The sequence below is a fragment of the Lathyrus oleraceus genome, chromosome 5 (genome assembly GCF_024323335.1).
Source record: "Lathyrus oleraceus cultivar Zhongwan6 chromosome 5, CAAS_Psat_ZW6_1.0, whole genome shotgun sequence".
NCBI lineage: Eukaryota > Viridiplantae > Streptophyta > Magnoliopsida > Fabales > Fabaceae > Lathyrus > Lathyrus oleraceus.
In genome coordinates, this window is record NC_066583.1 from 164,584,893 (window position 1) to 164,601,459 (window position 16,567).

A 16,567-nucleotide genomic window follows, 5' to 3' on the forward strand; every position below is an offset into this window, starting at 1 on the left:
GTACTCTCACACACCAAACTCAAGTCTCTAAACTGCTCAATTAAATCCAATTCCTTAACCATTAACATAGACATATGTAATGATTTCCGACTCAATGCATCAGCCACTACATTTGCTTTACCCGGATGGTAATTCAAACCAAAATCATAATCCTTCAGAAACTCTAACCATCTCCTCTGTCTCATATTCAGCTCTTTCTGATCAAACAAATACTTTAAACTCTTATGGTCACTGTAAACCTCAAATCTTGATCCATACAAGTAATGCCTCCACAACTTCAAAACAAACACTACAGCTGCCAACTCTAAATCGTGCGTCGGATAGTTCCTTTCATGAACCCTCAGCTGTCTCGAAGCATAAGCTATAACCTGCTTATTCTGCATCAACACACCACCCAAACCCAACAATGAAGCATCACAGTAAACTTCAAATGGTTCCGACGAACTCGGTAACGTCAAAATAGGAGCAGTAGTCAACCTTCTCTTTAACTCTTGGAAACCTTCCTCACATTTTGAGTCCCAAACAAACGCTTGCCCCTTTCTAGTCAACATCGTCAACGGTAACGCCAACTTAGAAAATCCCTCAATGAACTTCCTATAATAACCAGCCAAACCAAGGAAACTTCGAATCTCAGCAACAGACTTCGGAGCTTCCCACTTAGATACCGCTTCTATCTTAGAAGGATCAACAGCAACACCACCTCTTGAAATCACATGACCAAGAAAACTAACTTCTTCTAACCAAAATTCACACTTAGACAGTTTAGCAAATAACTGCTTTTCTCGCAGCACTCCTAAAACCACTCTCAAATGCTCAGCATGCTCTTCTTCAGATTTCGAATACACCAAAATGTCATCAATAAACACCACAACAAACTGATCCAAGTACGGATGGAAAATCCTATTCATGTACTCCATAAATACTCCAGGCGCATTAGTCACACCAAAAGGCATTACAGAATACTCATAATGTCCATACCTCGTTCTGAAAGCAGTCTTCTGAATATCCTCAGTTTTCACACGTATCTGATGATACCCAGATCTCAAATCTATCTTGCTGAACACACTCGCACCAACCAACTGATCCATCAAATCATCAATCCTCGGCAAAGGATACCGATTCTTGATCGTCACTTTATTCAGTTGCCTGTAGTCCACACACAACCTCATAGTACCTTCTTTCTTCTTAACCAACAACACTGGTGCACCCCACGGTGACACACTCGGACGAATAAACTTCTTATCCAACAAATCTTCCAACTGACTTTTCAATTCAGCTAACTCAACAGCAGACATACGGTACGGAGCCATCGATATCGGTCTAGTACCAGGTACCAATTCAATCGAGAACTCAACTTCACGCTCTGGCGGTAACTCATTCACTTCTTCCGGAAACACATCAGGAAAGTCACACACCACTGCTAGATCACGAATCACCAGTTTATCTTTAGCCTCTAAAGTTGCCAACAGCATAAACAACTCTGCCCCATCTGCCACTTCCTCATTCACCTGCCTGGCTGATAGAAACAGACTCTGCCCTTCCTCAATCTCAGGAAATATCACCGTCTTATCAAAACAGTTGATATAAACTCGGTTAAACACCAACCAGTTCATACCCAAGATAACGTCAATCTGCACTAGTGGAAGACATACCAGGTCTATCCCGAAATCCCTACCAAAAATACTCAAAGGGCAACTTAAACAAACTGAAGTAGTAGTCACTGAACCCTTCGCAGGAGTATCAATCACCATACTTCCAAACATCTCAGATATCTCTAACTTAAGCTTCACAGCACAATCCACAGATATAAAAGAATGAGTAGCACCTGTGTCAATAATAGCTATAAGAGGAAAGCCATTAATATAACACGTACCTCTGATCAAACGATCATCTGCAGAAGTCTCAGAACTTGATAGAGCAAAAACCTTGCCTCCTGACTGATTCTCCTTCTTCGGCTTCGGACACTGGGGACTGATATGACCCAACTCTCCACAGTTGAAACAAGTTACAGTCTTCAATCGGCACTCTGCAGCCAAGTGACCACCTTTCCCACACTTGAAACACTTCATCTCAGCACTGGTACACTCATGAATACGATGTCCAGCCCGACCACATCTATAACACTTAGCAGGAGCACTAGAGTCTCCCCCACTAGGCCTCTTCATCCCACTCTGCTTCTGAAAACCTTTGCCAGCTGCATACGGTTTTCCACGATCCATCTGATTCTTACCCTTCCTATCAACCCTCTGCTGATAGCTCTCTGCTCTAGCCTTGGAATCCTGTTCAAAAATTCTGCAACAGTCAACCAAGTCAGAAAACACCCTGATCCTCTGATATCCAATAGCTTGTTTGATCTCAGGACGCAACCCGTTCTCAAACTTCACACACTTTGAAAATTCCCCAGCAGCCTCAGCATAGGGAGTATAATACTTCGACAGTTCTGTGAACTTAGCAGCATACTCAGTAACAGTCCGGTTACCCTGCCTCAATTCCAAGAACTCTATCTCCTTCTTTCCTCTGACATCCTCTGGAAAGTACTTCCTCAGGAATCTCTCTCTGAACACTGCCCAAGTGATCTCAGCATTCCCAGCAGATTCCAACTCAGTGCGGGTAGCAACCCACCAATCATCAGCTTCTTCTGACAGCATATGTGTACCGAACCTGACCTTCTGGTTATCAGCACACTCAGTTACTCTGAAGATTCTCTCTATCTCCTTCAACCACTTCTGAGCACCATCTGGATCGTATGCTCCCTTGAACATTGGAGGATTGTTCTTCTGGAACTCACTCAGTTGACGAGCAGCTCCCATTCCCACAACATTCGGACTTCCTCCGAGTACTCCAGCTAGCATACCCAGAGCCTCAGCAATCGCAGCATCATCTCTGCCTCTTCCAGCCATCTCTATTCTGAAAACCCAACAAACTAAAACAATAAGTACTGATAGGGTTACACAACACCTATCCCGTACAGGGAAAACAGAATAACTACGACTCGACTCGACCGACTATGCTCTGATACCACTAATGTAACACCCTTCTAATTTACCCCAAAAATTAATTAAAATAATAAACATAAAATCAGAGTAATAGTGCACCAAGGGTGTCACACAAATATTCCACACCATTTAAACAATATAACAGTCATGCTCATTACGTTTAATTCAAACATAAAGTATTTGCACAATTACGCAGCGGATAGAGATCAACTCAATCATGCAAAACATGTAACATTCTCATATAATTTAGTTCGAAACCATCAACGACAACAATCAAAGTGTTCCCTCCCGATGTTACATCTATCAGAGCACGACCCACTAGGGAGACTACACTAGACTCCAAGCAATAGCTTCTACTCGACTCATTTCTCGTTACCTGAAAAATAGTTGCAAGGGTGAATTCCTCAATCAATATAATAAGCATTATAGAACAACATGTAATGCTAAGTAATTAACACATCAATCACCCTAATTGCAACACACATTCAACAATAGCTCATCGGCTTAAACATCATACTCAACATCAATATACTCACCAGTATAATCTCAAATCATACTTAACAACACACAACACACGTATAGTATTGGAACACATCCATTCATACTATACGCCACACATATATCTATGCAATGAGACTCTACACATGCGGTACCGACTATTCTTGAACATATAGTTCAAGCTCACCGATCCCTCCAGATACGGCTACTAAGCTCACTAGTCCCACTCATTGAGACCTAGTGACTCACTCACTAATTCCTCACCATGGGAATTAGCTACAGCCCCGAAGGCTAGACTATGCACACTAATCATCTAGTATGCAAACATCAACAACAAACCCACAATGGTTCACTCACTAATTCCTCACTATGGGAATTAGCTACAGCCCCGAAGGCTATGCCATGCATGCTAATCATCTAGCAATGCAACATCAACAACAACTCAAGAATAGACGTATGCTCACACTCTAAGCCATACAATAGTTTATTCACACATACATGCATAATATATACATTCACCGCATCATATACATCATATACATCAACAATATTTCATCACATAAGCATGTCAGATTATGCCAAACAACCACTACGATATTAGTACATTCTAATATTACATCTCCTGCTCAAAACAGCGGAAATTAATCCCTATTACACCATAGGCAACATAGGCCAACCCTCACATAGGCACACAACAATTAAAACAACAATTTTTCACTTCTGCAACAGTGTTAACCGGTTAACACCCTGGGTTAACCGGTTAACGCAGGACAAAACAGCATTTTCAGGCAAAACGCAACAGCGTTAACCGGTTAACGCCCTGGGTTAACCGGTTAACGCAGGCAAAAACTCAATATTTTCACATTTCAATACAGTGTTAACCGGTTAACACCCTGGGTTAACCGGTTAACGCAGACCAAACAACAATTCCTGCGCTAACACACGGCAGAATGCAGAATTCCGCCGTTGGAGGACTTCCGGACCTCCGATTTCGATTCCGTAAAAAGCTATACGATCGGAAAATCATTACTCACACAAATACCGATTTAATTTCAACTTTAAGCACAGTTCATCCAACAACATTTCAACATTTACAAATCCCAATTAGGGTCAAATTAACGGCTTATCACTACCCATGACATATTATCCCAAAATACCCATTAATCGACGATAAACCCCCCTTACCTTAACAATTCCGGCAAAATCTTTAAGCTTCAAGCTTTCGTTCTCCAACCTTTGGCTCTTCAGCTCCCTCCTCCTCTTCTCTGCCTTTTTCACGATGCTTTCTGTTTTCACGTGCAATACTTTTCCAATTGAGAATTTTTCCTTATTCCAACATATATATATTTTCCAAATAATAATAATCCAAAATAAAAATAATAAAATTTCTAATTATTCAATTAAATTAATAATTACATTATTAACTCAATTTAAATAATTATTTTATTATTATCGGGGTGTTACAATGACCCATCATGAACTAGTCACTCATCCTTACAAAATTCAATTGAGTTATATTAGTCCTTTTGTTAATATTTTTTCAACTTTTTTTTCACCTTTAAATCGTGACTGGACTACCACATATATCATTTATACCACATGTATTTTTTTTAATAATGATGTGGACAACCACGTTAAATTTTATTGACCGCATGCATTTTTTAATAATGACATAGACAACCATGCTAGATTTTATTTTTAAATAATTCAAATTTAAAAATATAAAAAAAACTAAAATTTGTTCCTAAAAGGATCAAACACAAGGACCTTTAAAGTAAATTCTATGTCTTTACCACTATGTCAATGTAAACTGATAACAAATAATTTCCATAATACATAATAATATTTAACAATTTTTAATTTTAAAAAATACAAAATATATGGGGTCCTTGAAGTTGAATGGTATTCACTTAACTATTAGATTAATCAATTTCTAATGTTAATATTTTTAATAATAAATACTTAACATAGTAATTTAAAATAAATATTTACTTATTTATTTTAATTTTTTATTTCAAATAACATACAAATAAATATTTATTTATTTCAAGTAATACATAAATAAATATTATTTAAAATAAGAAAATATTTATTTTTATGTTATTTGAAATAAGTAAATAAGTAGCTGTTTATTCTGAATTATTAAGTTAAATATTCATCATTTTAAATATTATACAAATTTAAAAAATATAAATTTTAAATATAATTAATTTTGATTAATATTTAATTGAATTAATATTAATTAATTATTAATTAATTTGAACTAATTAAATACTTTAAAAAATCAATTGATTATTTAATTTGAATTAATTAAATATTTAAACTTTTTATTATAAACAATATTAGTGGGAAAATGATTACCATTAACTTGAAAGACTTTTAAAGGTTCTTGGTTCGATTCCTTTCAGATTTTTTTATAGTTTTTTTGATATTTTCAAATTTAAATTATTTAAAAATAAAATTGAAATTAAAAATAAATATTAATTTTATATTAAAAAGTTAAAAGTAAAAAATAAAATTCAACATAATTAAAAAATACATATGACATAAATAATATAATAATAATCTAATCAAAATTTAAATTTTTTAGAGAAAACGAATATAACTCGATTATATTTTGTAAGAAATAAAATATAACTTTTTTCTCCTAAATTAATTTGAGATATATAGTTTTTTTGTAAAGAATTAAAATGAATCTTCCCTCTCTAATTTTAAAGGATACAATAGTATATTTTATTGTAATAGAAAAACAAGAGGAAATAATTAAGGTGAGGCATGTGCTTGTAGGGCTGGATAAAGAAGGAGAGAGAGACCGAAGCCTAAAGTTGCCGTTTCTGTCTCTCACAAACAATTCACATTTGGTAGAGAGAGAGAGTGTATGGAGCAAAAACAGCACACAACACAACACAAGACAGTACAACATAGTGGATGAAGGAAGAAGGGAGAAGACGAGGAACTTGTCCTTTACAGACTGTAGTTACTAGCTCCTACCAACCAACACTCTCCACCTCACCCCCCTCCCATTCTCTATTTTTATATTATTCTCTTTGTTAATTTAATTCATATAATCAATCCTCTTTTATTAATCTAATAAATACATATTTTTTAATATATATTATTTTGATAGAAATTGATTTTTCTCTACGCAAAAATACAGAAACTAATTTCTCAAATTCGGAATCTCTATTTAATCTAGAAAAAATTCAATTTGTATGTGTAACACAGTATATAACATTTTATACATTCGTTAATTAAATCACAATGCATAGATGTTAATATTGTATAATATAATGCAATTGAATGTACATGTAAAAACGTATTACAATACGGTACCTTGTATAAAAGTATTTTTTTTTTATGTTATATATATATTATTAATAATTTGTAAATAAATAATAATGAAATAATAAAATGAAAATTAAAAGAAACCCTATAGTGCTACACTACACTGAACTTTCTCTCTCTTTCAAACCCTTCTTCCACCTCCGTTCAACGTAGTTCACCCTCTTCACCTCCTTCTAGGGTTCTCTTTCCAACAATGAATTATTAAACCGTGTCGTTTCCACCACATTAACTCCGATGAATCCTCCACCGCACTTCATCTTCTCCGCACTACATTTACTTTTCATTTTCCTCACTTCCTCCTCCGCCTCACAACCGGAGCTCCGATCTCTACTAGAATTCAAAAAAGGCATAACTTCAGATCCAACAAATCTAGTTCTTAACTCATGGAGCCCTTATTCCATCACCGACTTCGACAAGTGTCCCCCCAAATGGGAAGGAATCTCCTGCGACGAACTCACCGGAAACGTCACCGGAATTGTACTCGACAACCATAACCTCACCGGAGAGATAAAGTTTCATACTCTCCTTGACCTTAAAATGCTCAGAAATCTCAGTCTCGCCGGGAATCAGTTCACCGGAAGGTTACCCCCTTCTTTAGGTATAATAACCTCTCTCCAGCATTTGGATCTTTCAAGCAACAGATTCTACGGTCCAATTCCTGCACGGATCAACGATCTTTGGGGTCTCAATTACCTCAATTTATCAAACAATGAATTCAAAGGTGGATTTCCCACTGGTCTCAACAATCTTCAGCAACTTAGGGTTCTCGATTTGCACTCTAACGAACTCTGGGCTGACATTGGTGACCTTCTTCCAACTCTTCGCAATCTAGAGTTTCTAGATTTGAGTCAGAATCAGTTCTATGGTGGACTTTCCATTACTCTTGAGAATGTTTCCTCTTTGGCGAATACAGTTCGATTTTTGAACATCAGTCATAATAAATTGAACGGAAACTTCTTCCTAAACGACTCAATTGCACTGTTTCGGAACTTGCAAGCTTTGGATTTGAGTGATAACATGATTAGAGGGGAGCTTCCTTCTTTTGTTTCCTTGCACGGGCTTCGAGTTCTGAGACTTGCTCGGAATCTTTTCTTTGGAGCTGTGCCTGAGGATTTGTTGTTGACTTCAATGTCCTTGGAAGAATTGAATCTTAGTTCCAATGGATTTACTGGTAAAGATTTTCTACCTTGAGGATCACTAGCTACTTTATTTTAGGTGTAGTGTAACATTGATCTCTGTTTAGATTATCTATTTATTTATTTTTCTCCCTTTTTGGTTTGTATCTTTACATGTTTTGTCAAGATAGAGTTACCACTATTTATAGCTCTAACTCTGCTGTTCAGTCTTAGAAGAATGCAATGCAACGTGCATGTTGGGTTCGAAATTTCTAATAAAGAGAAATCATTTCAATTCCAACCTCTCATCATTACTTAGCCAAAATGAAAAACAGTGTAGCCAGAAGTTGCATGTGTATTTATGTGCATGCACATGCATTTTAGTATGCGGAAAAGGTGCGGAAATGGTTGACAGGAAACCTTTTAGATCATTGAATTTTGTCCTGCCTCAAATGCCACTGGCGGCGATTTGTGGTGGATTTTTTTTTAATGGAAGTTTATAAATTCAATTTTGCATGTGGCTTTAATGGAATCAATAAGTTTGCAAATAAATGAGCATAATTGCTGTCTTCCCATAGACATAGATAGAGGGAGAACAGGAGATGGGTAGGGGTGAGAAAATAGAGAGAAAGAGGGGGAACTTGAGGGAAAGTTAATGATGTTGAATCTTTTGTTTTATACATTTCTTTTGATGAACACTTCCTTTGTGAATGGTCTTCCTTACCTTTGATCAGGCATTATCTGTTTGGTGTCTTTGACACTATATTTTTTGCTTTTTTTGTTGTTGAGAATTTTGACTCTCTGTATGATTGAATCTTATGATGCTTGGTGTTTGGCCACTTGTTTATCGTATTTTGTAGTTCTCTGAGTGAGATATTTTTCTTCATGTTGGATGCTTAATCCTGAACTGTCTCGTCTTTTCCTTAATTCCTTCCGTACAAAATTTTTTCTTCTCAATTGGTTGTCTTATATTTTTCTGCTACATTTCTCTTGTTCACTCCCAACACTTGCTAGTGGTTTTATTCTAGTAGCGTTATTCTGCTCGCTTTATCATATAAAAGCATTTTTTTTAAATGCACATGTTTCAAGTAATAATACCAATTTAATTTAACAGTTTTCAAATGAATTTCCAGGAGGCTCTTTTATATATAAATGATTTTTGCATCATGGTTTGTGAAGTATTTCAGATTTTAGGAATTTAAATTATTTAAACTCAATACTATGTTAATTTATCTACATATCTTTGCTTATGTGCAGGCTCAATTGCTGTAATTAACTCTACCACTTTAAATATTTTGGATCTTTCATCGAATAGTTTATCAGGACCATTGCCAACTTCTTTGAGAAGCTGTACAGTCATAGATTTGAGCAGGAATATGTTTTCTGGAGACATTTCTGTAATAGAGAACTGGGAAGCCACTATGGAGGTTATTGATTTGAGCTCAAACAAGCTGTCAGGATCCTTGCCATCTATTATAGAATATTCAAAATTGTCTACCCTTGACTTAAGTTTGAATGAACTTAATGGATCCATTCCGGTTAGTTTAGTTATTTCACCATCACTGACAAGACTCAATCTTTCTGGAAATCAATTTACAGGACCACTTTTGCTTCAAGGTTCAGGGGCTAGTGAATTACTACTCACATCTCCTTTTCTTCCAATAGAATATTTTGATGTATCAAACAACTCTTTAGAAGGCGTCTTGCCTTCTGATATAGGTAGGATGGTTAAGCTCAAACTGCTGAATCTGGCAAGGAATGGCTTTTCTGGACAAATTCCAAATGAATTGAGCAAACTTGTTGATTTAGTGTCCCTCGATTTGTCTAACAACAAATTTACTGGCAATCTTCCTGACAAGCTTTCATCTAGCTTGAATGTACTTAATGTGTCCAACAATGATCTATCTGGCCCTGTTCCCGAAACTTTGCGGCGGTTTCCTGCATCATCCTTTTACCCTGGAAATGAAAAGCTAAAGTTACCAAATAATTCTCCTGATTATTCTTCACTGCCAGAAAATATGCCAAATAAACAACATAGTTCGAAGGGTAATATCAGGATAGCAATTATCCTTGCTTCTGTGGGTGCTGCTGTGATGATTGCTTTTGTTTTATTGGCTTATCATCGAACACAAGCAAAAGAATTTCATGGGAGAAGTGAGTTTGGTGGTCAAACTACTGGAGGACTTTCAAGGGCTTCTCTTTTCAAGTTCCATACAAATGCTCTTCCCCCATCATCTTCGGCGAGCTTTTCAAATGATCACTTGTTGATATCCAATTCAAGGTCAATTTCTGGACAGCAGGCAGAGTTTATAACTGAAATTTCTGAGCATGGCTTGTCTCAGGGAGTAGCAACCAGTTCAGCACCGGTAATTCCTAATTTGATGGATAACCCTCCTATGTCATCTGGAAGGAAGTCTTCTCCCAGTTCCCCATTGTCGTCCTCACCGCGTTTTATAGAGGCTTGTGAAAAGCCTGTGATGTTGGACGTTTACTCACCAGATCGACTGGCTGGGGAACTGTTTTTTCTGGATTCTTCACTAGCATTCACTGCAGAGGAGTTATCTCGAGCTCCGGCTGAAGTTCTTGGCAGAAGTAGCCATGGCACTCTGTACAAAGCTACCTTGGACAGTGGTCATATGTTGACTGTAAAATGGTTAAGGGTGGGGTTGGTCAAACATAAAAAGGAGTTTGCTAGAGAAGTTAAAAGGATTGGTTCCATGAGGCATCCAAACATTGTGCCGTTACGAGCATACTATTGGGGGCCTAGGGAACAAGAGAGGCTTCTGCTAGCTGACTATATTCATGGAGACAACTTGGCCCTCCATCTCTACGGTAATATTAACTCTTCCGCCAGCATATCTCAAACCCTCCCAACCTCACTTGTCATTTTTATTTTGATTCAAGTATTATTTTTTGGACAAAATTTGAAAAAAGCACACACGGAACTGCACCTAAGTTTTGTTCTTTTTTATTGGTAGAATTATTTGTCCTATAGTTATCATTTGCATTATTCATGCGGGAGTATTTACCCGTGACACAAGCTTTTTTTATAGTTAGTATAATATTAATGTATCTGTTTGCACAGAGACCACACCCCGGAGATACTCGCCATTGTCATTCAGTCAGAGAATAAAAGTCGCGGTTGATGTTGCAAGATGTCTTTTATACCTTCACGATCGAGGGCTTCCCCACGGAAATCTAAAGCCAACAAATATTCTGTTAGCAGGCCCTGATTACGGTGCCTGTCTTACTGACTACGGTCTGCACCGCCTCATGACACCGGCTGGAGTTGCAGAGCAGATACTAAATCTAGGAGCACTCGGATACCGTGCTCCAGAACTTGCTTCTGCATCCAAACCACTTCCATCCTTTAAGGCCGATGTGTATGCACTTGGGGTGATCCTAATGGAATTATTAACGAGAAAAAGTGCAGGTGACATAATATCGGGACAATCAGGTGCCGTTGATCTTACAGATTGGGTTAGGCTGTGCGAGAGAGAAGGAAGGGTAATGGACTGTATAGACAGAGACATTGCAGGTGGTGAAGAATCCTCCAAAGAGATGGACCAACTGCTAGCAACATCTCTCAGGTGTATTCTCCCTGTACATGAAAGGCCTAACATCAGACAAGTTTTTGAAGATCTCTGTTCTATACCATCATCGGCTTGATTTTTTTGTAAATGTGTCTGGGAATTAGTTTTTTTATTTTTGGTTCCTGGACCCATTGTTATTTTCTAATTCTTTGTACTCATATCTTCTCTCTTCCTCCTTAATTGGTTCCAGGCCTTATTTTGGGCTAATCATCATATTCTTTTCTTCTATTTTCTCTTTATTTAGGAAGAAAAACAATATTTCTTGTAAAGCGACATTGATTGATTAATCGACAGTGTTGGTGTTTGATTTGAAACGTAGATGTTTGAATTGTTTTCTCTTAACCTCTAGTGGAGTAGTTTATGTTCCATTCTATTTCTTCCTTGAAGTCTTCGAATTTTGAAGTTTTAAGATAAAAAATTACGTGAGCATAGCACTCAATTAGCACTATCAATCATGGAATTTTAGCATGTCTTTTAATATGATTTTTGTGTTTTTTATAAATATTTTGTTGTAATTTGAGTTATTGAATTTTACGTGTTTTTTAATTCATACAAATTATAAATTGTTAATGGGAAGTATTCATAAAATCAAAAACTAAGATATTGTACTTTGTACCTATATAATTTTGTTATGTACTACTAGTTTTATGGTTATGTGTCTCAACTGTCCAATATTAAAATTTAAAAAGTTTGATATTCAAGAGCAATGTTATATTTGTGGCTGCAGTAATGCTACAGTTTTAGTATAATAAATTATAAATTTCTTTATAAAATTAATAATTGATTTATTAAATTTACTTCTATTATTTATTAGTAGCAAAGTAATTAAAAAAATATTGTACATATATTTTGAGTTAATCCAATTTCGTCATAAATAAATTGAATTTAAACTAATCAATAAATTATGGATTTATTCGAATTCAAAAACAAATTAAATTTTTTAAAATGGTCGATCAAACTTTAAGACATGAGCACACTGCACACTTCTACTTGGAGCAATTAACCTGCCACCCCATTAAAACTTGGCACCCTGCAATCTCAATAATTTGATTATATTAACTTTGCAATTTTTTTAATGCAAATCCATTTAAAATTTGCATAAATTTTAAAACCTCCCGAACGATATCGAAAATTTTATATTTTAATAAAAAATATTGTTAAAAGTAAGATTTTTATCGGAAAATTTTAAATTTTTTGATTAAATCCTTTAGTTTTTATCAGAAATTTTAGAATTTTCAGTATTTTTGCATATGCATGTTTATCAAAAATTTTTTTATCAAAAATTACAAAATTTTTGGTAGTTCAAAAAATTGGAATTGTATCGTGAATTTAGGAATTTCCGATAGTTAAATTTATAATCATACTTGAAATTTTAGAATTTTCAGTGATAGTAGAAAATTTCAATTTTATTTTATAGTTCACTGATGTGTGTTTTTCATTTTGTAATGAAAATCAAGGGAAAAAACAACACCATTTAAGGCAGGACCACAGATAGAGCGGCAGCCCAGGCAAGACCGTGAATTTACGAATAATATTTATTAATTATTATTTCTTGTGTTTGTGTTCTTTTATCAATGTTGGATATATGAGCGTTTTCTGACCATATGTGACAAGAGGGTGAACATACCCCTACACGCATCCCACGATGCAAGGCTAGAAAAACACATTCAGGTGGTATTGCATAGTACAAGAGGAGGCTTAATGCACTGATAGTAGATGATGTCATCTGGACACCGTTCACAGCTCACATAGTCCATAATGAGTTTGATAAGTCTTCTTTTTTTTGGTTGTATACAGTAGGAGACATTTGTCGCTAGACATTTTCCTAAGAGGTGTTTGCGACAATATGGTTATATCCAGGACATCCCATGACCAGTTACAAATGTTCCAACTTTAGGCATTAACATGTGGTTTCAGAGTAATATCATCAGTTCTGTCCGTGCCATTATAGAGAGCGTAATGAGGGTTTAACACGGCTCATAGTGTGAGGATGGTTACCTGGAGTTGTACCTCATTACCTACAGATGATCGTTGTTATTATGGATAACCTCACGGACTCGGTAAACCCGGATGTGAGGTTTTTACCTGATTATCGCGGGCATCACACATAACCAATGGGGAACCTATTTAAACATTATTCTTATTATTTTTATATATTATTTGTATATTATATGTAACATTACTCAGATATTTGCACAATATTTTTTATTGGATAATATTTTGGAACTTCCATTTATGCATGATGAACATAACTTAACATTTGACAAACGGTTACATAACTTAGACAGACAATTGCATAACTTAAGAAACCAATAATAAATATGAAAATATAAAAATATAAACACTACCAGATGATTCTGGATGTTTCAGCATCTTAATTATGTCCTCGACAGAGCTTGAAATCTTTGCATCTAACTCGATCGACCCCTTAGTTAGCCTATGGCGAAATGATCTCCACATAACTGTCAAATCTTCACCGATCTTCTACTCAATAAGGTTGTATTTCACCGTTCCATCAATATCAATCCAATCTTCACAAAATTCAATCTTTCTCACCTTTATGTTATCAGTATCAGGCAATAATTCATTCAACTTAGATGTCAAGACGGAGAGAGATGCGGTTCCATCCGGAAGCCGGAACTCTACATGAGATGCAACTTCATTGAAATACACTTCTGCCTTAATAAAAAATTGAGGAAGAGGCATTTTGAGATGTTTTTCTTAACAACAAATGATCCATATTTATACAACTTTGAATTCATTCTAGACCATACAAAACGATCGCTGCAATCACATTCGTACAAAACTGTCGGCAAATGGTCACACACACACACACACACAACACACACAACACACACACACACACATATATATATATATATATATATATATATATATATATATATTATATATATATATATATATATATATATATATATATATATATATATTATAATATATATATATATATAAGGCAAGGCTTGTAGCCAAAGGGTTTAGATTATTTAGAGACTTTTATTCCTGTAATCAAAATGAGTACCATCAAATTACTATTATCTATTGCATCTACTTTAAACGGGCACCTTCACTAATTAGACATTAATATTGCTTTTCTCCATGGGGACTTAGATGAGGAAGTTTACATGAAATATCCCCATAATTTAAAGGTCCTTAGCAATATGGTTTGCAAGTTAAACAAATTTCTTTATAGCTTAAAGAAAACTAGCCACCTGTGGAACCAAAAGCTAGATTCCACTTTGTTAAACCTACAATACCATCAATCTAAATCTGAATATTCTTTGTTTACCAAGAAATTTGTTAACTCCTTTGCTGCTATTCTCATTTATGTTGATGATCTCATACTTGTAGGAAATGACTGAATTTTCTCACTGAGAGCATATTTTAGACATAAGTTTCAGCATAAAAGATCTATGACATCTCAAATATTTTCTTGGTTTTGAGATTTCTATGTCTTTTAAAGGATTAACCTTGTGCCAAACATAATATAGTCTTGAATTATTACAAGATTCTAGCCTTCTTGCAGCAAAACCTGCATAAACTCCTATGGACCCGCTGTAAGACCCCAATTTTGACCCTAAGATCCCTCATGCTATCTCATCATATGCATTAGCATTGATATCACACATTGGCATCCTCCTTAACACTCATTCATTGGGTTTGCATTGGGAGAGATCACCAAACACATTTGATTGTATCATACTCCATTATTTCTTTATTTACTAACCAAAATACCAAAAATATGTCAATGTATAGTTTGTTGCTTTTGTAGGTAGTGTGTATGCTTACCTATGCTCTATCAAGCTCATATATAGGGTTTAAGACCCTCAATGAAAGGAGCACAATCTAGAAATGATTCATATTGACTCTAAGAATCATATATGGATCCCCATGATCTTCACATAATATTTTGATCAAGAATTCATCAAGAGTTTGAAGTTGGTTTGCCTTGGAAACCCTAATTCATCTAGGTATCTTGTGTGACTTCTTCAACAAGATTCTTCAACAATTGATAAAATATTTCAAGGTATACTTCATATTACATCATCTTATGCATATATGATCCTCCATGAGTCCCAAAAGTCAAGCGAATGTCAAGCTAGCAAGGTCGTTGGCCAGAGAAAGTCAACTAGTCAAAATCGGGGTTTCCTATCTCCTATCTCCTACAATTTTTGTCATATGAAAATTATTTCAAGAGAAACGTTACTCAAAATGACATTCCAAACAACTTTCATGCTGAAGTCAAGAGCTAGTTTTGCTTGTAAAGTCATTTTTTATGGTGGAAGATTATATGTCATTTTGTCTGAACCCTAGTTTTGAGGTCAATTTCCCAAGACCATAACTTGCTCAATTTTTATGAGATGGAAGCCATTCAAGTTGAATGATTGAACTCAAGGTGTCTACTTGAACTTTTATGTTTGGAGGAAGTGCAAATTCAACTTGCAAATGCATGTGCCAAGAGGAAACATTATAGGTCATTTTGGGCCAATACCATTGAACAAATGATTTTCCTCAACTTCTAAAATGCATAACTCCTTCATGACAAATCCAAATGAGGTCAAATTTGTGACTAAATTTAAGAGTTTTGAAAGAGCTACAACTTTTATAAAGGATATTTTCTCATTTTAAGTCCATAGAAAACGTTATTCGAGGTGGAAGAAGTGAACATTTGACTTGGGACTTAGAAAATTTTCAAATATGTTTGATTTCCCAAACTTCCACTTCAAAATTCATCATGATCCAAGCTTCAAATGAAAAAGTGTTCAACATCAAAGTTTTTCCCCTTGATATCACCTTTTCGAAAAGTCCAAGATCACCTCATTTGACCAAAGTATGAAGGACTTGCGCATGAGTGTAAGTTAAAGGACGATTTGGATAATTTCAACTTCCACTTTTCACACACATTTGCATGGACTTCCAACATGGTTTCAACATGGTTTACACTCAATTATGGATCAGATTACATCATCTTATGGGCCTAGCACACGTCCATGCAACCATG

At 35.4% G+C, this 16,567-nt stretch overlaps 1 protein-coding gene across 1 annotated transcript; it reads left to right on the forward strand.

The window, feature by feature from the left end:
- Window positions 1–6,908: 6,908 nt before the first annotated feature.
- LOC127080536 (probable inactive receptor kinase At5g10020) lies at window positions 6,909–11,861 on the forward strand. The gene is made up of 3 exons (XM_051020854.1): window positions 6,909–8,010; window positions 9,212–10,786; window positions 11,040–11,861. The coding sequence occupies exons 1-3, from the start codon at window positions 7,074–7,076 to the stop codon at window positions 11,621–11,623; spliced, it is 3,096 nt and encodes a 1,031-aa protein (XP_050876811.1). The 5' UTR covers window positions 6,909–7,073; the 3' UTR covers window positions 11,624–11,861.
- The last annotated feature ends 4,706 nt before the right edge of the window (window positions 11,862–16,567 follow it).